The following is a 22,655-nucleotide window of genomic DNA, read 5'->3' as shown; positions in this document are numbered from 1 at the left end:
CTCTTTCACTTTCATCAAGAGGCTTTTAGTTCCTCTTCACTTTCTGCCATAAGGGTGGTGTCATCTGCATATCTGAGGTTATTGATTCCAGCTTATGCTTCCTCCAGCGCAGCGTTTCTCATGATGTCCTCTGCATATAAGTTAAATAAGCAGGGTGACAGTATACAGCCTTGACATACTCTTTTTCCTATTTGGAACCAGTCTGTTGTTCCATGTCCGGTTCTAACTGTTGCTTCCTGACCTGCATATAGGGTTATAGTCTAAATTAAAAAGATTGGGACTGGTACATAGATTAAAAAAAATAAAAACAAGACCCAACTAAGTATAGTTTTACAAGGAAGCCTTTTAAAATATAAAGGCACATGTAAATTAAAAGCAAATGGATAGAGTAAGAGATCTGCTAACACTAATCAAAAGAATGTGGAAGTAAGTACATTCCAGACATTTTAGGGAAACCCAATCCCAAAGAAAAGCAGTGCTAAAGAATGTTCAAACTACAAGACAACTGTACTCATTTCACAGGCTAGCAAGGTAATACTCAAAATCCTTCAAATTAGGCTTCAACAGTATTTGAATCGAGAACTTCCAGATGTACAAGTTGGGTTTAGAAAAGGCAGAGGAACCAGAGATCAAATTGCCAACATTTGTTGGATCATAGAGAAAGCAAGGGAATTCCAGAAAAACATTTATTTCTGCTGCATTGACTATGCTAAAGCCTTTGACTGTATGTTTCACAACAAACTGTAGACAATTCTTAAAGAGATAGGAATAGCAGACCATCTTACCTATCTCCTGAGAAATCTGTATGTGAGTCAAGAAGCAACAGTTAGAACCTTACATGAAACAAGTGACCGATTCAAAATTGAGAAAGGAGTACGACAAGGCTGTATACTGTTACCTTGTTTATTTAACTTATATGCAGAGTACATCATGCAAAATGCCAGGCTGGATGACTTACAAGCTGGAATCAAGATTGCTGGGAGAAATATCAGCAACCTCAGATATGCAGATGATACCCTGAAATGGCAGAAGGCAAAGAGGAACTATAAGAGCTTCTTGATGAGGGTGAAAGAGGAGAATGATAAAGCTGGCTTAAAACTCAACATTAAAAAACTAAGATCATGGCATCTAGTCCCATCATTCATGGCAAATAGAAGGGGAAAAAGTGGAAGCAGTTTTCTCTTCTTGGGATCCAACATCACTGAGGATGGTGACTGTAGCCATGAAATTAGAAGACGCTTGTTTCTTGGAAGGAAAGCTATGACAAACCTAGACAGTGTATTGAAAAGCAGAGACAACACCTTGCCAACAAAGGTCTGTCTAGTCAAAACTATGGTTTTTCCGGTAGTCATGGATGGATGTGAGAGTTGGACCATAAAGAAGATGCGCACTGAGAACTGATGTTTTTTAATTATGGTGCTGGAGAAGACTCTTCAGCGCTCCTTGACAACAAGGAGATCAAACCAGTCAATCCTAAATGAAATCAACCCTGAATATTCATTGGAAGGACTGATGTAAAGCTGAAGCTACAATATTTTGGCCACCTGATGGGAAGAGCAGACTCATTGGAAAAGACCCTGATGCTGGAAAAGATTGAAGGCAAAAGGAGAAGAAGACAGCAGAGTATGAGATGGTTGGACAGTATCACAGACTCAATGGACATGAACTTGGGCAAATTTCAGGAGATGGTGAGGGACAGGGAGGCCTGGTGTGCAGCAGTCCATGGGGTGCGAGAGTGAGACATGACTTTTTGACTGAACAACAACAACAACAAATTTAATTGAAAAGAATTCACCCATCTGCTTTCAGATCACAGTAGAATTAAACTAATAACCAATAAACAGAAAGACAATTGGGAAAACCCCCAAATATTTGAAGATTAAACAACACAGTTCAAAATAACACATAGGTCAAAGAAGAAATCTCAACAGAAAATTTAAAGTATTTTTAAGTAAATAAAAATGAAAATACAACTTATCAAGTTAGGGCAATGGGGTGAGAGAGCATGAGGTACACACTACTGGAAATAAGACAGGCTACAAGAGGGATTTCCCTGGCAATTTGTGGTTAAGACTCTGGGCTTCCACTCCAGGGAACATGGGTTTGATCTCTGGTAGGGGAATTAAGACCCCTTATGATGTGGCATGATGTGGCCGAATAAAAAGAAAGATATGCTACAAGGATGTATTGTACAACATGGGGGAATACAGACAATATTTCGTAGTAACTGTAAATGGAGTATAACCTTTAAAAATTGAATTTTGGGACTTCTCTGGAAGTCCAGTGATTAAGATTCTGTGCTTCCAATGCAGGGAGCGTGCATTCAATCCCTGGTCAGAGAACTAAAATCCTACATGCCCATGCTGCGTGCTGTAGCCAAAAAATAAAAATTGAATCTTGATTAATTAATTAAGGAAGATTTAAGATTAATCACCTAAGCCTCCACCTTAAGAAGCTAGAAAAAGAGCAAATTAAATTTAACATAAGCAGATGAAAAGAAAAAATACTGGAGCAGAAATCAATGAAATTGGAAATAGGAAATCAATAGAGAACATCAACAAAACCAAAAACTGGTTCTTTGATAAGATCCACAAAATGGACATGCCTCTAGCCAGGCTAACTAAGGGAGAAAACAGAGAAGACACAAGTCACTAACATCAGAACAGATACTGTATTACTACAGATTCTATGGCCATTGTATGCGAAGTCGCTCAGTCGTGTCCCACTCTTTGTGACCCCATGGCCATTAAGAGCATAACAAAGGAATATTATGCACAACTCTATGCCCACAAATTTGATACCCAGGTTTAAATACACCCAAAACTTGCCAAATCTCACATAAGAAGAAACAGACAATCTGGATAGGCTTATATGTATTAAAAATTTAATCAATAATTAGTAATCTTCTAAAACCGAAAGCAGCAGGTCCCAGATAGGTTCACTTGTGAATTCCATCAAACATTCGAAAAGAAATTATACCAATTCTCCACAATCTTTTCAAGAAGACAGAAGTGGAAGGAATACTTTCTAACTGATTCTATGAGGCCATCATTACCCAAACACCAAAACCAGGCAAAGACATTATAAGAAAAGACACTAAAGACCAGTATCTCTCATGAACATGGAAATAAAATCCTCTGCAAAATATTAACAAATCCAGTTCAACAATGCATAAAAAGAATTATACACCATAACTAAGAGGGTTTTAATCCTAGGTATGCAAGGCTAGTTCAATATTTGAAAATCAATTAATGTAAACCATTACACCAATAGCTAAAGGAGAAAAATGAAATGATCACATCAACAGATCAGAAAAAGCATTTGACAAAGTCTAAAATCCATCTATAAAAAAATCTTTGAATTAATTAGGAATGGAAAAAATGCAGCTAACATTGATACTTAATGATAAGAAACTTCAAGCTTTTCTGCCAAAATCAGAAAAATGGCGTGACTATATCTTCTACCACTGCTTTTCAACATCATACTGGAAATTCCAGCTAATACAATAAGCTAAAAAAAAGGAATTAAAAAGTATACAGATTGGGAAGGAAGTATATAAACTGTCTTTGTTTGCAGATGACATAATGGCCTTTGTAGAAAATCTGGGGGAAAAAAATCAACAAAAACCCTTCTGAAAAAGTAAGTGATTGTATCAAAGTTGCAGGATACAAGGTTAATGTACAAAAGTCAACACTTTATACCATCAATGAACAAGTAGAATTTGAAATTAAAAATATTACCAATCACATTAGCACCCCCAAAATGAAATAATTAGGTATAAATCTAACAAGTTATAAATGTACAAGATCTACATGAGGAAAATTTAAAAACTCAGATGAAAGATATCAAAGAAGAACTACTTAAATGTAGGGAGTTTCCACATTCATGGATAGGAAGACTCAACGCTGTCAAGATGTCAGTTCTTCCCAACTTGATCTGTAGATTCAATACAAACACAATCAAAGTCTCAGCAAATTATTTTACGGGTGGAGAAACTGATTCTAAAGTTTATATGCAGAGGCAAAAGATCCAGAATATCCAACTCAATACTGAAGAAGAACAAGAGTTGGAAGACTGATATTACCAAACTCAAGACTTACTCTAAAGCCACAGTGGTCAAAACTGTGATTTTAGAGGAAGAACAAATAGATTAACTGAATAGAACAGAGCCAGAAACAGACCCAGAAAAATGTAATTAACTAATGCTTGACAAAGGAGCAAAAGTAATACAATGGAAAAAAGACATTCTTCCTAACAAACAGTGCTATAATGACTGGACAGCCACCTGAAAAAAAAGAACAGATGCAAATCTTCATAAAAATTAATTCAAAATGGATCACAGACCTAATCATAAAACACAAGACCATACTCCTAGAATATAACATAGGACAAAACCTTGATGACCTGAGACAGGACAATGACATTTTAGATGAAATACCAGATATACAATCCATGAAAGAAATAATTGATAAGCTGGTCTAGAGTAAAATGAAAAACTTCTACTCTACAAGAGGAGAAAGCAAACCACAAATATTAATACTTGCAAGAGACATCTGATAAAGGACTGTTATCCAAAACATACAAAAAAAAAACACTTAAAACTCAACAATAAGAAAATAAACAACCTAATTAAAAAGTAGGGAAAAGATGTGAACAGACACATCATCAGTGAAGATACACAGATGGCAAGTGAGCATATGACAAAATCTTCAATACCATGTATCACTAGGGATACGCAAATTGAAACAACAAGGTATTTCTCATTTATTGCTGGTGGGAATGTCAAAATGGTTCAGCCACTTTATAAAACTACCCTTAACCATACAGTCTAGCAATCACCCTCCTTGGTATTTAACCAAATGAACTGAAAATTTATGTACACATGAAAACCTGTGAGTGAGAGTGGTATGTCCAGACAATGGAATACTATTCAGCACTAAAAAGAAATGAGCTGTCAAACCATGATAAGATATGGAAGAAAGCTAAATGCATAGTACTAAGAGAAATGAATCAATCTGAAGAGGCTACATACTGTATGATTCCAATTACATGACATTTTGGAAAAGGCAAAACTATGGAGACAGTGACAAGATTAGTGGATGTCAGGAGTTGGGGTACAGAGTGATGAACAGATGGGACACAGAGGATTTTAGGGCAATAAAACTCCTCTGCATGATACAACAATGATGGATGCATGTCACTATACGTTTGTCAAAACTCATATAACACACCAGAAGAGTGAACCCTAATGTAAACTAGAGGTTTTGGGTAATAATGACGCAACAATGCAGGTTCAACAGCTGTAACAAATGTACTAATCTGGTGCTGGATATTGACGGTGCGGAAGGTGGTTACATGTGTGGGGACAGGGTATATGGGAACTCTGTACCATCTGCTCAGTTTCACCATGAATCTAAAACTGCTCTTAAAAACGTTTATTAATTAAAAGAAAAAAAAACACAATGAACTAGAAAGGTTCCACTTCTAGAATGGCTAAGTGCCTACTTAATTGACCTTACGTATAGTTATAATCTAGTTATATATGTTGTTCTTCAGTTGCTAAGCCATGTCCAACTGTTTGTGACTCCATGAACTGTAGCAAGCCAGCTTCACTATGTCCCTGAGTTTGGTCAAACCCATGTCAGTGATGCCATCCAACCATCTCATCCTCTGTCACCTAGTAAATATTTAATATTGAACTAAACTGTATGAAATGAACCTACTTTCAACTCAACAGACCCCATATTATTTAACACATTCCAGACTTTAAAGTGAAAATAAAGAGTCTTAGAATATTCTGTGGATCCAAATATCAGGATGTATAAGATTTTAGAATTAATCCGATATGAAGTTTGATCTTTCTCAACATTTGGTTAAGTAAAGAGTCCACAGTCATGAACTAGGCTTTAACATGAGTTCTTCCTCCCTGGATCTGAGGCCTACCTAGATTTTCTGCGGTATTTAAGAGAGATGATGATAGCTAACATTTATGGAGTACTGGGGAGCCTGGTGGGCTGCTGTCTATGGGGTCGCACAGAGTCGGACATGACTGAAGTGACTTAGCAGCAGCAGCAGCAAGCATGTTATATGTATTAACATAAAGCTAGAGTCCGCAGACCCAGGCAGGCTGAAAAGGCCAGATGATGTTCTCGATCAAAGTCTCTGAGTAGGGAAGATTTAGTCCTAAACTGTCAGCAATCTAAATGAAGAGATAATCATATCAGAGAGAAGCTGCAAGTAGTAATTACTGCCTGGCATTCACATTACAGTTGTGATACTATGTTCAAGGTTTGGAAGTGCTAAATTAATTTCTACATGATGAAAAAGTCCAAGTCAGATATATGCTGAGTTTTTACAAAGTTCATGGTTAGAATGCACTACCTGAGCTAACACCTACCCCAGTCCATTTTGAGGGAAAAGTCCCTATGCACAACAAGAGGTCCGCTTTAAAAGCCAAGCAGGTCTAGTTCCCTGGGTCTCCCCGTGCTCTTGGTGGTGTCTTCTCATATTAGGGTCAGTATAGTGTTTGAGAATTCTACTGATTCTTGGAAAAGGGTCATGAGCACACTGAATAGCTGGATCTCAGTGAGTCTGATAAAGTGAGACCCTTATCTCTAGGACACAGATCAGTTTCAGAATCACTTGATTCTTAGGGTGCTCAAACAACTATTCCCCATTCATCCTCAGAGTCATTCTCCAAAGACACACTGAACTATAAGCAAGGAGACAAACTCAAGTGGAACAGACCTGTCTTATTTGGCTTAATGCTATACTGTTTACTACTTTGGTACCTTTTTATTGCCCAAGACAGGGCTTGTAGATTATCAAATCCAGGCAGCAATGGCTTCCTATGGGTCCAAGCCTGCTCTATTTCCATTATCCCTAGGTCTGGAACTTCCACTGTAAACAGCATAGCAGTGAACAGTGTAGAGCAACTCCTTCCACAAAGCTGAGCCCCCTGGTCTGACTCCCCTGGGATTTAAGAATACATATTTAGACTAAAACATGGGGCTAACTCCAATGAGGTCCTCTGCCTCGTAATTTTTATATATTCCTTAGTCAGATGCAAGTATATCAGTCCTTATACTGCCTAGAAGAGTCCATATTCCAAATGAATGCATGAGATCAGTGATTCCACATACTAGAATTGAAGTAAATGTCAACATGAAACAAACAGTTCTCCCACTACTGTTGACTCCTGTTCTAACAGAGGGAAAGTTATTAGGAGTCCTATGAGGCAGAAAACCATCTGTGTAAGCCCTAATTCTTGGGCAAGGTAGGACAAAATGTTAATGGAGGCCTCATCACATGGTCCAAGAGGACCGTAGTCATAACACACTCTCAACACACCAGAACAGGGGTGGTGGACCCAAGACATGCACAAGACCAAAAGGAATATTGACAGGTCAAGGCAAGAACTAACTAAGAGTCAAAAACAGACTGAACACACTCTCCCATAGAAAGCACGCCCATGAGTTCTGTCTGCTTCAGCCAGCCAAGTGAAGAAAAAATATATTGTAACATGATGAACCTCACACAGCGAGAAGAGGAAAGAAATTGGGCATCTGTGACCACTCTTGTATTCCACTTTTGTTAATCTTTAAGCACTCACCTGTGTGGCCATGGAGTGGTGAGTGCGGCCGTGGTAGTGTAGGTGACGTACTAGAGGTCACAATCAAACTCTTGCGGTTACTTGTCCGACAGCTGCAATGAAAACACAAATGTCAGTTATAACAGGGTTGCATCATGGGCCCATAGAACTTAAGTGGCTATCGAGAGACAAAGTCACATCATTTCATGAGCTGAGCAGTGTAACACTTTGAACCGGGTTAGCAATTACTATTTGTACAGTGAGATTTCATAATTTATTGTGTTCCATCTTGCAATAACTTTTGTCACTGTCTTGACTTTTTCTTGTATTGCCACTGCACTTTTCCAATGTGCAAGTTTCGCTTCCCAAGCAAATATCCAAGGAGTTCCCTAAATGTAATAATCATGCACTAAATGGTATATATTGAAGAGTGACCACTGCAAGTTTGATTCAGAAAACAAAAACCATAAGCCATAAATATTCTCATCTCTCATAAAAATTAATGTTCTTGCCATAAAAATGAAATTATTAAATCTATGGAATTTATCTTTGACAAACTGCTTAATCAATTAATTAATAGTGTCATTTCACCATAAGTTTCAGAGCAGGGCTGGGTTCCTTCTACAAAGTTGGCTTTCCTTTACATTTTAATGCCTGAGGATTTTTCTAGTGCTTGGAGAAAGTCAAATCATGTTGAAAAGTCATTTCATGCTCAACCTGTTATTTAAAATGTATGTAAATTTATTTGAAAGTTAGCCCATCTTTCAAAGGCATTAAAGAAGCCTGGTCATTTATATTCATCGAAACAAATATTTAGAGCTTCCCTGGTGGCTCAGGTGGTAAAGCGTCTGCCCACAATGTGGGAGACCTGGGTTCAATCCCTGCGTCGGGAAGATCTCCTGGAGAAGGAAATGGCAACCCACTCCAGTACTCTTGCCTGGAAAATCCTATGCATGGAGGAGCCTGGCAGGCTATAGTCCATGAGGTCACAAAGAGTTGGACATGACTGAGGGACTTCACTTTCACTGTTTTTCAAACAAATATTTACTGAACATCAACTGCACACCAGGCACCATTCCAGGTGCAAGGGAAGCCATAGAGAACAAAAGAAAATCTCTGTCCTCAAATGGCAGTAAACAGTGACATGAAGAAAGAGACAGAATGTTTAAGAAACAGCAAAGAACTCAAGTAGGTGGCAGGAGGGGACAATGACAAGGAAAAAAGTAGGTTACAGAAGCTATGGGTATAGACTGCAGCCAGACTCTGTAGGGCTGCCAGACTGCTGTAAAGAACTATTGGAAATGTGATAAGGAATCTCTGGAAGGATTGTGATCAATCTCAAGAGATTATGATTAAAAATGACACAAACCCGTCCCTAAGGAACCATCAGGAATCATCCGATCACATCTCACATGCCCTTATTACCCCTGTTACCACCAAAGGCCCAAGTCTTCCATCTCTAATTTGACACAGTCTCCCTCTACTCCTTAATCTTAAAAAAAAAAAAAAAAGAAAGAAAGAAAGAAAGAGAGCTTACACCATGCCTCCCTGAACTCAGTCTGTCATCAGCAAACTATAATCTTAACTTATTTTTTCAACATTCAGTTTCAATTCTGGCTCTAACTGAAACCTTGCTATCCCCCAGGACACCACAGTTCTGGTGAAAATTCCAATCCTTTTAAACCCAACTTTCCATCTATTTTGCAACTGCACTCGGGCGGCCGACGGTGAATGAAGAAAAATCCAAAATCATGTTGGCTGGTGTTTCTTTATGTTTATGATGATAAATATCAAGTGGATCCATACTACGTCTACTTAGATAACACACTCTCTCTCCAAGACAACTCACATCTCAAGACTAATTCGCATCTTCTCCCCAAACCTCCAGTACTTCTTCCCTTCCCCAAATCCTATCCTCATCGCTGACTTGGCTTTTTATTCAACTAGGGGTAAAAAGAATCAAAACAAAAAGAAGTACTACATATTTCTGCTCCAAAAAATCTAACTAACCTGGAGAATTTCCTGGTGGTCCAGTGGTTAAGAATCCGCCTTCCACTGCAGCGGACGCAAGTTTGATCCCTGGTCAGGGAACTAAGATCCCACATGCTGTGGGGCAACTAAGCCCATGTGCCACAACTGTTGAGCCTGTGTGCTCTGGAGTCCACATGCCACAGCCAGAGCCCGTGTGTCACAACAAAAGAATGTCGCAACTAAGATCTGACTCAGTTAAAAATAAATAATAAATATATTTTTTAAATCTATCAGCCTGAATCTGTATACATATACTGACTTTCCCATCAACAATAGCAGAAGACCATGTTGCTATGGAAGTCAACTCCCTGACTCCCTATTCAAGAAGTCTGTACCTCCACTGTCTTCCTTCTCCTATAACACAAATTTCTACATCCTATTGGGTCATTCTCATCATCATAAAAACATGCTGTCATTTCTTACATATCAAGAAAATTAGAATAAAAACTTTCATAGACCTCTCCCAACTTTGCTCCCCTGTTTGGGAAAAGGTCCACGTAGGAATTCTGTACTTGTTAGCCTCGTATCTCATTTCCTATTATCTTTTTTTTAAAAAAAATTACTTTTGGCTGTGCTGGGTCTTTGTTGCTGCACAGGTTTTTCTTCAGTTGTGGAGAGGGATGGGGGGCACTCTCCAGCTGTGGTACGGGGACTTCTCATTGTGGGGTGGCCTCTCTTGCTGCAGAGCATGGTCTTAGTTGCTCCCGAGGCATGTGGGGTCCTCCCTGATTAGGGATCAAACTCATCTCCCATATTGGGAAGTGACTCCTTTACCATTGAGCCACAAGGGAAGGCCCTCCTGTTCTCTATTTAACCCACTCTAGACTAGATAATCAACATCTTTCTTGCCTGTAATCAAGGTCATCACTAACAACAGTCAATTCTCAGTCCTTGTCTTATGTAACCTCTCAACATCGTTCAACAGTTATAACTTCTTCTAAAAAACAAATTGGGATTCAATTTATATTCAATTAGGTGTTCTGTTCAATGAGCCCTGACAACTGTACACATTTATATAACACATCCAAAACAAAAGACAGTGATTCTATTACCCCAGAAATTCTATTACCCCAAGTGCCCCTTCTGGTCAAAGCTACTGTGAGTCCATTTTATTTCCTTTATTGGCTTATTACCTATCAGTTCAGTTCAGTTCAATGATAGCTTTGACTAGACGGACCTTTGTTGGCAAAATGTTGTCTCTGGTTTTTAATACTCTGTCTAGGTTTGTCATATTCTATGGAATGTACATATGAAATCACATCAACCCTTAGAAAGCTTATTTGGACCGAGGGGATCTTGAGCAGAAAGATACCCAAGGTCTCCTGTACTAGGGCTCACACTATCTTCTTCAACAGGCATGCCCTCCCTCTTTACCTTACTCAGTTCTACCCATTCAATAAGAACCATGAGCTCAAACGTGGTTTTGTGTGAATTCTCTTCTATTCTTCCAAGCAGGATGAAAAAATGAAACACTTTTCAGACATTAGACAACAAGCAATGTAGGATGGTGATCACTTAAAGAGAAGGGAAACAAACAAGGTGAATCCTACAACTGCCTGAGCTTACTGCCTGGAAAGACATGCCCATAACAGCACAGAGAGAAGATGGCCTGCACAGAACCTGGGGTGGAAGAAACTTCCTTAAGAAAAAGAGCAGGTGGAATCACTCCCTGATACTCAAACAGGGTTGGGAACAGTTTGTGTTTCCACCAGACAGAGGGGGGGAACCTGGTTATTCACAGGGAATTAGCAAAGAAAAATTAGTCCAAATGCTAACCTGGTCCTACCTAACAAAGCTTAAAAGCAATCCTTAAAAGATCAAATTATTTCCAAGTAATTTAACTGTGCCCCAGAATAAGGCTCAAAAATAATACTGAAAGAAGCAAAAAAAACAAAAACAAAAACAAACCTCTGTCAATACAAAGTCAAATTCAGTGATTGGTACATAATAAAAATTACTAGGCATGGAAAAAAGTAGGAAATATGACCCATGATGTGGTGTCGGGGAGTAGGGAAGAGAGTAGAAATAACAGACCCAGAGAGGCACACACAGAATTAGTAGAAGAGAAATAATAAAATCATTATAACTATATTCCATATTTTCTAAACATCCTTTTTTTTTCCTTTTAAAATATTTATTTATTTATTTTGAGCTGTGTGGATCTTCGTTGGGACATGCAGGATTCTCTCTAGTTGTGATCTGCGGGTTTAACTGCCACGCAGCAAATGGGATCTTAGTTTCCTGACCAGGGACTGAACTCTCATCCCTTGCATTGGAGGTGGATTCTTAACCAGCAGACCAACGGGGAAGCCCCTATATTTTCAGTGAGGCACAGGAAAGTGTAAGCATATTAAAGAGAGATTATGGATAATACTTTTAAAAATCCAAATAGGACTTCCTGAGATTTAAAGTCTCAGATGAAAATTAAACAGGATGGCATTAACAGGAGATAAAGCACTGCAGAAGAAAGATTCGCAATGCTAGATACAGTGAGAAGAAAACTGCAAAATGAAACAGAAAAAAGAGAACTTTTTTTATTTTTTAAAATTAATTTATTTATTTTAATTGGAGGCTAATTACTTTACAATATTGTGGTGGGTTTTGCCATACATCGGCATGAATCAGTCACGGGTGTACATGTGTCCCTCTCATCCTGAACTCCCCTTCCACCTTCCTCCCCACTCCATCCCTCTGGGTTGTCCCAGAGCATGGGCTCTGAGTACCCTGCTTCATGCATTGAACTTGCACTGCTCATCTGTTTTACATATGGTAATATACATGTTTCAGTGCCAGAGAAAAGGGAACTTTTAAACGGAAAGAACACCAGGGAGCTGTGCAATAACTGCTGCCAACCACTGTGTCATTAGTCCCTGAAAGGGAGGGAGGGAGAAGCTGAAAAAATATTTGCAGAAATAAGTGCTGAAAATTTTCCAAATTTGACAATTATAAACTCACAGATCTAACTGGCTCAATGAACCCCAAGCACAAGAAACATGAAGAAAAGTATCCAAAGCATATCACAGTCAAATTACTTAAAACTGATGATAAAATCTTAAGAGCTGCCAGATAGAAAAATTACATAACACAATAGAATAAAGATAACAATGACAACAAACTTGTGCTTGGAAAAAGATGCAAGCCAGAAGACAGTGAAGAAATGTCTTAAAGCACTGAACCTAGAATTCAATACCAAGTGAAAATATCTTTCGAAAAAGGTAGTCCAAATATTTTTCAGACACACAAAAGCTGAAATAACTCATTATCAACAGATCTGCACTATAATAAGTGTTAAAGAAAGTCCTTCAGGCAGAAGGAATATTATACTAGACAGAAATCTGGATCTGCACAAAGAAAAGCACCAAAAATGGTAAACATAAACCATTTTTCTTTTTTTCTTTTTAAAATCTCTTCTTGAGACTTCCCTGGCAGTCCAGTGGTTACGATTCTGCGCTTCCACTGCAAGAGGCACAGGTTCAATCCCTGATTGAGAAACTAAGATTCCCAAAAGCCTCTGGGCACAGCCAAAAAAAAAATTAAAAACCCAAACCTCTTCTTGAACTTTAATGGAAACACAATAATTTACTGTGGGGTTTACAACACTGTTGTTCATTGCTGTTGTTCAGTTGCTCAGTTGTGTCTGACTCTGTGACCCCATGGACTACAGCACGCCAGGCTTCCCTGTCCTTCACTATCTCCTGGAGTTGCTCAAACTCATGTCCATCGAGTCAGTGATGCCATACAACCGTCTCGTTCTCTGTCGCCCCTTTCTCCTCCTGCCTTCAACCTTTCCTGGCATCAGGGTCTTTTCCGATGAGTTGACTCTTCGCATCAGGTGGCCAAAGTATTAGAGCTTTAGCTTCAGCATCAGTCCTTCCAGTGAGTATTCAGGGTTGATTTTCTTTAGGATGGACTGGTTGGATCTCCTTGCAGTCCAAGGAACTCTCAAGAGTCTTCTCCAATACCACAATTTGAAAGCATCAATTCTTTAGTGCTCAGTCTTCTTTACGGTCCAACTCTCACATCCATACATGACTACTGGAAAAACCATAGCTTTGAGTATTTGGACCTTTGTCAGCAAAGTGATATCTCTGCTTTTTAATATGCTGTCTAGGTTACAACATATGTAGATGTAAAATGCATGCAGGATAGCCATAGCACCAAGGCTGGGAGGGGAGACTGGAAGTATACTACTGTGAGGCTCTTACATTAAGTATGAAGTGGTATAATACTACCTTAAGACAAACTAGTGGAGAAGGCAATGGCACCCCACTCCAGTACTCTTGCCTGGAAAATCCCATGGACGGAGGAGCCTGGTGGGCTGCAGTTCATGGGGTCGCAAAGAGTTGGACACGACTGAGCGACTTCACTTTTACTTTTCACTTTCATGCATTGGAGAAGGAAATGGCAACCCACTCCAGTGTTCTTGCCTGGAGAATCCTAGGGATAGGGGAGCCTGGTGGGCTGCCATCTATGAGGTCGTACAGAGTCAGATACGACTGAGGCGACTTAGCAGCAGCAGCAGTAGCAACAAGATAAACTGGAAGTTAAAATTTTACATTTTAAACACTAACACAAGTAGTGCAAAAGAAAAATAAAGTATAGAAGTTGGGCTCCTAAAATTTCTTGGGCTCCAAAATCACTGCAGATGGTGACTGCAGCTATGAAATTAAAAGATGCTTGCTCCTTGGAAGAAAAACAAACCGACAGCATATTAAAAAGCAGAGACACTACTTTGCCAACAAAGGTCGTATAGTCAAAGCTATGGTTTTTTTCAGGAGCCAACTATGGATGCGAGAGTTGGATCATTAAGAAAGCTGAGCACTGAAGAATTAAAGCTTTTGAAGTGTGGTGTTGGAGAAGACTCTTGAGAGTCCCTTGGACTGCAAGGAGATCAAACCAGTCAATCCTAAAGGAAATCAACCCTGAATATTTGTTGGAAGGACTGATGCTGAAGCTCCAAAACTTTGGCCACCTGATGGGAAAAACTGACTCAGTGGAAAAGGCCCTGATGCAGGGAAAGATTGAAGGCAGGAGGAGAAGAGGACAACAGAGGATGGCATCACCAACTTGATGAACATGAGTTTGAGAAAGCTCCAGGAGTTGGTGATGGACAGGGAAGCCTGGTGAGCTGCAGTCCATGGGGTCACAAAGAGTCAGACATGACTGAGAGACTGAACTGAACTGAACTGATACTTAATAAGCCAGTAAAGGAAATAAAATGGACTCATAGTAGCTCAGTAGGTAAAGAATCTGCCTGCAGTGCAGGAGACCCAGTTCAATCCCTGGGTTGGGAAGATCCTCTGGAGAAGGAAATGGGAACCCACTCCAGTATCCTTGCCTGGAAAATCTCATGGACAGAGGAGCCTGGTGGGCTGCAGTCCATGGGGTCACAAAGAGTCAGACACAACTGAGAGACTAACACTTACTTACTTACTTACTTACTTACTTACTTAAAGGAAGGTAGAAAAAGCACAAGTATAGCTGGCCCAAACAGAAAACGATAAGCAAGAGGATAGATTTAAATCCAATTACATTCAATTCAGTTCAGTCACCCAGTCGTGTCCGACTCTTTGTGACCCCATGACCCACAGCACACTAGGCCTCCCTGTCCATCATCAACTCCCAGAGTCTACCCAAACCCATGTCCATTGAGTCAGTAATGCCATCCAACCATCTCATCCTCTGTCGTCCCCTTCTCCTCCTGCCCTCAATCTTTCCCAGCATCAGGGTCTTTTCAAATGAGTCAGCTCTTCACATAAGGTGGCCAAAGTTGGAGTTTCAGCTTCAGCATCAGTCCTTCCAATGAACACCCAGGACTGACCTCCTTTAGGATAGACTGGTTGGATCTCCTTGCAGTCCAAGGGACTCTCAAGAATCTTCTCCAACACCACAGTTCAAAAGCATCAATTCTTCGGCACTCACTTTTCTTTATGGTACAACTCTCATATCCATACATGACTACTGGAAAAACCATAGCCTTGACTAGACGGACCTTTGTTGGCAAAATAATGTCTCTGCTTTTTAATATGCTGTTTAGGTTGGTCATAACTTTCCTTCCAAGGAGTAAGCCTCTTTTAATTTCATGGCTGCAGTCACCATCTGCAGTGATTCTGGAGCCCAGAAAAATAAAGTCAGCCACTCTTTCCCCATCTATTTGCCATGAAGTGATGGGACCGGATGCCATGATCTTAGTTTTCTGAATGCTGAGCTTTAAGGCAATTTTTTCACTCTCCTCTTTCACTTTGATCAATTACATTAATAATCTCATAAAATGCAAATGTTCTAAATATATATTCAGCTAAAACGAAGACTGATAGATTGGATAAAAGAGCAGGACCTGACCATATGCTGTTTATTACCTGTGACAACCAAAAACCTAGAAATCACCTCAAATGTCCACGAACAGATAAACAAATCATAATATATCCATACAATGGACTACTACTCAGCAATAAAAATGTATGAGCTATTGATACACACAATAAATGAATCTCAAAATAATTATGCTGAAATCAAGAAGCCAGACATAAAAGAGTACATACTGAACAATTCCATTTACATAAAATTCAAGAAAACTTTAACCTATACGGACAGACAACAGATAACAGGCTTCTTGACCAAAGGCAGGGGACGTATTATAATGAGACATAAGGACATCCAGGAGCTGCAGATACGTTTATTGTCTTGAATGTTTATTGTACAAATGGTTTCAGAGACACATACATATATCAAGATCCATCAAACTGCACCATTCATTTGTATTTATTATTTATTTGGCTACATCGGGTCTTAGTCGGGGCAAGCAGAATCTTATCTGCCTTATGTAGGATCTTCCACTGAGGTGCACAGGCTCTCTAACTGTGGCACACAGGTTCCAGAGCAGGCAAGCTCAGTAGTTGTGGTGCATAGGCTTAGTTGCTCCACAGCATGTGGGATCTTAGCTCCCAGACCAGGAGTCAAATCCATGCCCCCTACACCACAAGGTGAATTCTCAACCAGTGGTCCACCAGGGAAGTCCCAAATTGTACGTTTTAAATATGTACAGCCTATTATATTTCAACCACACGTCAATAAAGCTATATATTTTTTAATGTAAATAATATCAAAATCACTTTTCTGCTTAAAATTCTGTCTCAAGGAGAGTAAAAGTCAATGTTCTTACAATGGCCGACAAGCTGTACATGGCCTGGATCTGCATTACCTCTGTCCCTCATGCTCACTCGACTTCAGCCACACGGGCCTCTTCACTTCCCTTAGAACATGCCAAGTGCACCACTGCCTCAGGGCTTTCCCAAAGGAGGCTTCCTTTGCCCGTTTCCCTCATGACCTGCTCACTCCTCTTTCAGGTCTTTGCGCAAGTTCAGCCTTCTGAATGGATTTTCCTTTGACCATTCTATTTAAAATGGTAACATCCACCCTCCCAGATACTCTTCTCCTCCTTTCCTGATATATTTTCCTCAACAGCACTTGCTATTATCTAACATACTATGCATTTCTCATTCATTCTGTTTGCTGTCTTAGAATCTTAAGCTCTATGAGATCAGGGGTCTGCACAGGCTTTGTTTATTGCTATATTTCACAGTGCTGAGAACTGTGCCTGGCACATGGCAGACTCTCAATAAATCTGTGAAGTGGATGAATGGATGAGTATAATTTGTTACAAGAATTACAATAAAAGAGGACACTTATACACCTGACATGTATAAGGTATATCCAAACTATGTCCAAACTTCTCTTGTATGAAAACAAAGATCTCTTGAAATGGCAGGGACAGACAACTGATTCTCATTTCATTTGTCATGGTCTTATTAAAATTTGAATTAGATTCAAAACACTAAAGATCACATTTCTAGGCCACACGCCTTTTTATGAAGGTACATATAATCTCACTTGGCAAATCTGCAACAGCTGCCAGGGGAAGAAAAAAAGGTCAGACACCCTGGTACGGATGTCATGACTCAGCTGAGATCCAAAGCAAGAACTGCCTAATTTTTCCATTTCAACAAGCACTGGCCACTTCCCCAGGATCCTAGACGATAAAGGGCGGGTCTTCATTTTTCCGTTCCAGAAGATTAAGGTACCGGATGTTTACAGAGTCAGCCACACCAACTCTCAGCTGATGGAAGGTAACCTGGAAGCCCCTGAGCTGATGCTCTGCTGCCCATTGCAAGGACTGCTGCCCACTACCATGCCAGTCACTTGGTCACTCACAGCAAGGTCTGGTACTTCATCTTATGACTTGCTCCACTGTGGTCACCCCACCATGGATAGTGGAGCAAGTACTAAGGCACCCTGTGCAAGCTCTGTGAAACTGCTGAACTGTGACCATATTCGGAGACTTCCCGGCCTTTGAAAATCCCTTCCCTCAGCAACTAGCAGGCACTCAAATCAAATATTCAGGAAGTCTGTTTCTCAGTTTGAAGGAATATACAGTAGGATACATGGCTGCAGACCCCTCGGTGCCTCTAATCTCCAGCCTCTCAGTTCCAGAAGTCCAGCTGCTGCTAGGGATCTAAGTACTGGGTAATGAATTGACTGCTACATGGCTATTTCCTTTCTGAATTAAGAGTGTGGAAAAGACCACTTCTGCTTCATTAACTGTGGTCAATAAAATAGACAAGAATCTGGACCCATTTACGGTCATGCACTTCCAGGTGCTATTTCAGAGTAACAACTAGGATGATGTCCCTGTAAAGACTGAGAAGCTAGTAAAGTAAAAGTCGCTCAGTCGTGTCTGACTGTTTGCGACCCCATGGACTATACAGTCCATGGAATTCTCCAGGCCAGAATACTGGAGTGGGTAGCTGTTCCCTTCTCCAGGGGATCTTCCCAACCCAGGGATCGAACCCAGATCTCCTGCACTGCAGGTGGATTCTTTACCAGCTGAGCTACCAGGGAAGTCCCAAGAAGCTAGAGCGGGAGAAAATGCATGTTCTCTCAGTCAACAAAGGGTGCTGCTTGGAGATAAATCCACACTTTGTCTTCTGCCTGGATTATTTCAACAGCCTCCTAACTAGTCTCTCTAATTTACTCCTATCTTCTATTGTCAGTCTGTTCTCAACACAAGCAGCCACTGTGATCCTTTTAAAACATACATCAGATGATTTCATTCATTTGCCCAAAACCTCGCAAAGGCTGCTAACTTCACATGGAGACACCAAGCTACTTGGACCACTGCACCAACTGTTCCCTCCACTTGGAATGCCCTTCCTCCACCTATACCATGGCAAATACCCCTTACCTCCTCCAATGTCACCTTCCACATTTCCCTGTGCAACACTGTGACCTGCCCCAAGAATCCACCTTATTCTGCCTTTTGGGGGGATGGCAGCTCTCCTTGGATTAATAAAGTATTTTTTAACTCCTACTCTACTGGTTTGGAAATCATACATTTTTAAAAACACAGTTATTGTTACTAAACTTTAATAAGCATTCTTGTCTCAACAGGAGTCTAAGTCTTAGGTCTAAGGATAGCTGGCATCTCAACCCTCCCTTCTGAACAAAATTAGATCTTAACTCCAGTTCTCCTTGCCCCTTCTAATATACATGTTATCTGGTCCAGTGCTTCAGGTCTCTTGCTTTTACAATACCAAATTAGTAATTATTGTTTCATACAGTAACTGCTTGCATTGATTTACTTGTATTTCCAATTTCTTTGGTCAGCATTCCCTCCTGGATCTCACAACTTTCTTCTTTTCTTCACAATTATTTCACTGAAAATCTAACACTGATAAACCTTCTCAATTTCATTGTCTGTCTGAAGATGGCTTTAGTTTTCTCAATGACTTCCACAAGTATGGAATTCTACAACCTCTTGTTGAGAGTACCTTTTTTCTCAATACCTTAAAGACAGTCCATTGTCTTATGGCTCCTGTTATTGCTGCTGAGAAGCTTGCTCTCAGGATTGTTGTTCCTTTGTGGTTAATTTTTCTTTTCTCTCTGGCTGCTTTTCTTTTAAACCACAATTTTTTTTAGATCTAATTCACATCTCACAGCCTCCCCGGTGGCTCAGCTGATAAAGAACCCACCTGCAATGCAGGAAATCTGTTTTGATCCCTGGGTTGGGAGGATCCCCTGGAGAAGGGAATGGCTACCAACTCCAGTATTCTTGCCTGGAGAATTCCATGGACTATATAGTCCATAGGGTCACACAAAGTCGGACATGACTGAGTGACTTTCACTTACTTACTTACACATATTACAGAATTCAACCTTTGAAAGTGTACAATTCAGTGGTTTTTAATACATTCACAAGTGTGCAACCACCACTGCTAATTCCAGAACATTCTGATTATCCCAAAAGAACCCCTGTACCATAAAGCAGTCACTCTCCATTCCCATCTTTCCTACCCCTCTTCCCGGGCAACCACCAAAGAACTTCTGTCTCTGTGGATTCCACCTGTTCTAGATATTTCACATGAGTGGAATCATATGTCATGTGGCCTTGACTCTGGCTTCTTCTACTTAGCACGTTTCATCCACAATGAAGTATTTGTCAGTTCTTCATTTCTTTTTATGACTGAATAAAACTCTGTTGTGTGACAAATATACAAACATTTTATTCACCCATTCATAAACTGACACTTGGGTGGTTTCTACTTTTTAGCTATTTTAAATGATGTTGTTATGAATAGCTGTGTGTTTGTGTGTACATTATGTTCTCAATTTCCTTAGGTAAATGTCCTTGCTGAACTCATTCACAGGAGCGCCTTTCGCTTTTGTGAATTCTTAAGGGTTCTCTAGTTCTTTTAAGATCTCTGTTTTTGGTTCTGAAATTTTACTGCAGTGCATCTAGATGAAGATTTATTTTTACCTTTTGTGCTCCATGATGTTGTTTTGGTTTCTAATCAATTCTGGTCTCAGTCATTATCTCTAAATACCGCCTTTTCCCCATTTCTCTATTTTCTACGTTGGACCCTGTTATTGTATCCTCCGTATTTCTTAGTTCTCATTCATATTTTACACCTTTTCCATCTCTGCGCTGCACTTTAGATAAAATTTTTCTAGCTTTGTCTACAGCTCTACTATATAACCGACTACTGAGTTTTCAAATTCAGTGTTGCAGTATATTTAATTCCTTAAATTCTAATTAGCATTTTTTTGAAATATGCCTGATCTTTTAAAATTAAAGATCTTTTGTTCTCTCATTTTTATCTCCATTTACATTTTATTCACTTTAAATATACTTATTCTATGGTTTTTATTCATAATGCTACTTTTAAGTTCATAGGGATCTAATCTTACTGTTCCTTTTTTCTCTTGATTTTCACTTATAGTGGCCTGCTTCCTTGTATAGTCTATCATTTTGTACTATAAACTCACCATTAGTGTGGCTTCATGGGAATATTGTGCTACCTGGTTTGAAGGTACGTCTTTAAAATTTCTTTGAATTTGTTTTGGACAGATCTGTCAGAGTTCTTTAGAGCCTAGAATCAGCTCTTAAGACTAAACGTATGGTATAAACTCTAGGTCCCAAATTCAGTTGAATAAAGGTTTATAGTTTAAAATTCTCAAAGAGACTTTTTCTTCTTTCTTATTAAGAACCTATTTAAAACCCAGATGAGATTCAGTTCAGTTCAGTCGCTCAGTCGTGTCCGACTCTTTGCAACCCCATGAATCGCAGCACGCCAGGCCTCCCTGTCCATCACCAACTCCCGGAGTTCACTCAGACTCACGTCCATCGAGTCAGTGATGCCATCCAGCCATCTCATCCTCTGTCGTCCCCTTCTCCTCCTGACGCCAATCCCTCCCAGCATCAGAGTCTTCTCCAATGAGTCAACTCTTCGCATGAGGTGGCCAAAGTTAAAGAACTTCATTTCATCTCTCCATGTCAGTGGACAAAATTTTTCCCAGTCTGTTCCTACACTAAGGATAAAGCCCTTTGAAGAGTCCTAATTATACACAAGGTCTTAATTCTACCCTAACTTAGAGTCTCCCTATCCTAAACAAGCCCAAGGCCTCATCCTCTTTCCCCTAAAAGATATCAGGACTAATATAATACAACATAGCTTCCTCCCTGGCCCTGTTTCTTGGAAGTTCCAACATTGGCTTCCACTGTTAGGTGTTGTTTTCACGCTTAGATTTAGGTCTATTGGGATTTTCCTCACATTCTACTGAATTTACCTATGCATTTAAAACAATGATCATAATAGTTAGCATTTATTAAGTGCTAACTGGGCACTGTTGAAAGCACTGTATGTAGTATCTCATACCCAATGAAGCAGGTACTACTATAACCCTATTTATACAGATAGGAACCTGAAACACAGAGATATTATTGTTTGGATGAGTAATGAATGGGAGAGAACAGTCCTGTAATGCGTTCTTAGAACAGTGCATTTCTTGGTGATCAAAGGAAAGTGGCCAATGAGACCAGAGATATTTTTTCTTTGAATGGAGTACACTTCTACTACAAATATGAGCCTTGGTAAAATGAAGCTGTCTTACGTTATCCCTGATTACATAGCATCTGGGAAGTTGTGGTATATTTGGTTTGCCTTTACTAGTTCCCATGCTTCCAAACTTCTTTGAAAGCACCAAATAAGAAGCCCACTACCAGGTTACATTTCCAGATCAGTTTCTTTGAGAGTTAGTGGTTAAAGGGAATCACAAAATATCTTGCAGTCACTCCATATGTTTGTTCAATATCCAGGTTAAACCCTGTATTAGTAACAACCCTTTTTTCCTGCCTCCTCCCTCAATAAATGGCCCAGCTGTCTGGCCTGCACCCAAGTTTCCGTAATAGAGACGATCAGAACACAGTCCTGTTTCTATGAGGCAGCCATGGATACAGTGGCCACTCGTAGAGCCAAGCCCCAACTTTCAGTAATCAAACCTCAATATCCCAGTCATTTTTAGTGATAATTAATTGCAAGATTCTGGGCCAAGTGCTGGAATGAATGTAATCAAACACCGGCCTTCAGAGGCTTGCAGCTTAAGAAAATTAGATATGTGAAGGAAAAGAGCTCAGGCAACATTTACTGAACATAGGTGCCTTTCAAAAAAAGAATCTAGGACTTTGCTGGTGATACAG

The 22,655-nt window shown here is 39.8% G+C and overlaps 1 protein-coding gene across 10 annotated transcripts in view; it reads right to left on the bottom strand.

The window, feature by feature from the left end:
- The window catches only part of MAST2 (microtubule associated serine/threonine kinase 2), a 199,617-nt gene that overhangs the window by 54,015 nt on the left and 122,947 nt on the right, over positions 1-22,655 (bottom strand). For all 10 annotated transcript variants that reach the window (XM_027969430.2, XM_027969436.2, XM_060406588.1 and 7 more), the window contains one exon: positions 7,613-7,704. In XM_027969430.2, coding sequence (XP_027825231.1) covers positions 7,613-7,704 — 92 coding nt within the window. The remainder of the gene's footprint in view (positions 1-7,612; positions 7,705-22,655) is intronic.

Source organism: Ovis aries, chromosome 1 (genome assembly GCF_016772045.2).
Source record: "Ovis aries strain OAR_USU_Benz2616 breed Rambouillet chromosome 1, ARS-UI_Ramb_v3.0, whole genome shotgun sequence".
Classification (NCBI taxonomy): domain Eukaryota; kingdom Metazoa; phylum Chordata; class Mammalia; order Artiodactyla; family Bovidae; genus Ovis; species Ovis aries.
Note: the sequence above shows the minus strand (reverse complement) of the source record. Positions and strands in the feature narration are given on the sequence as shown.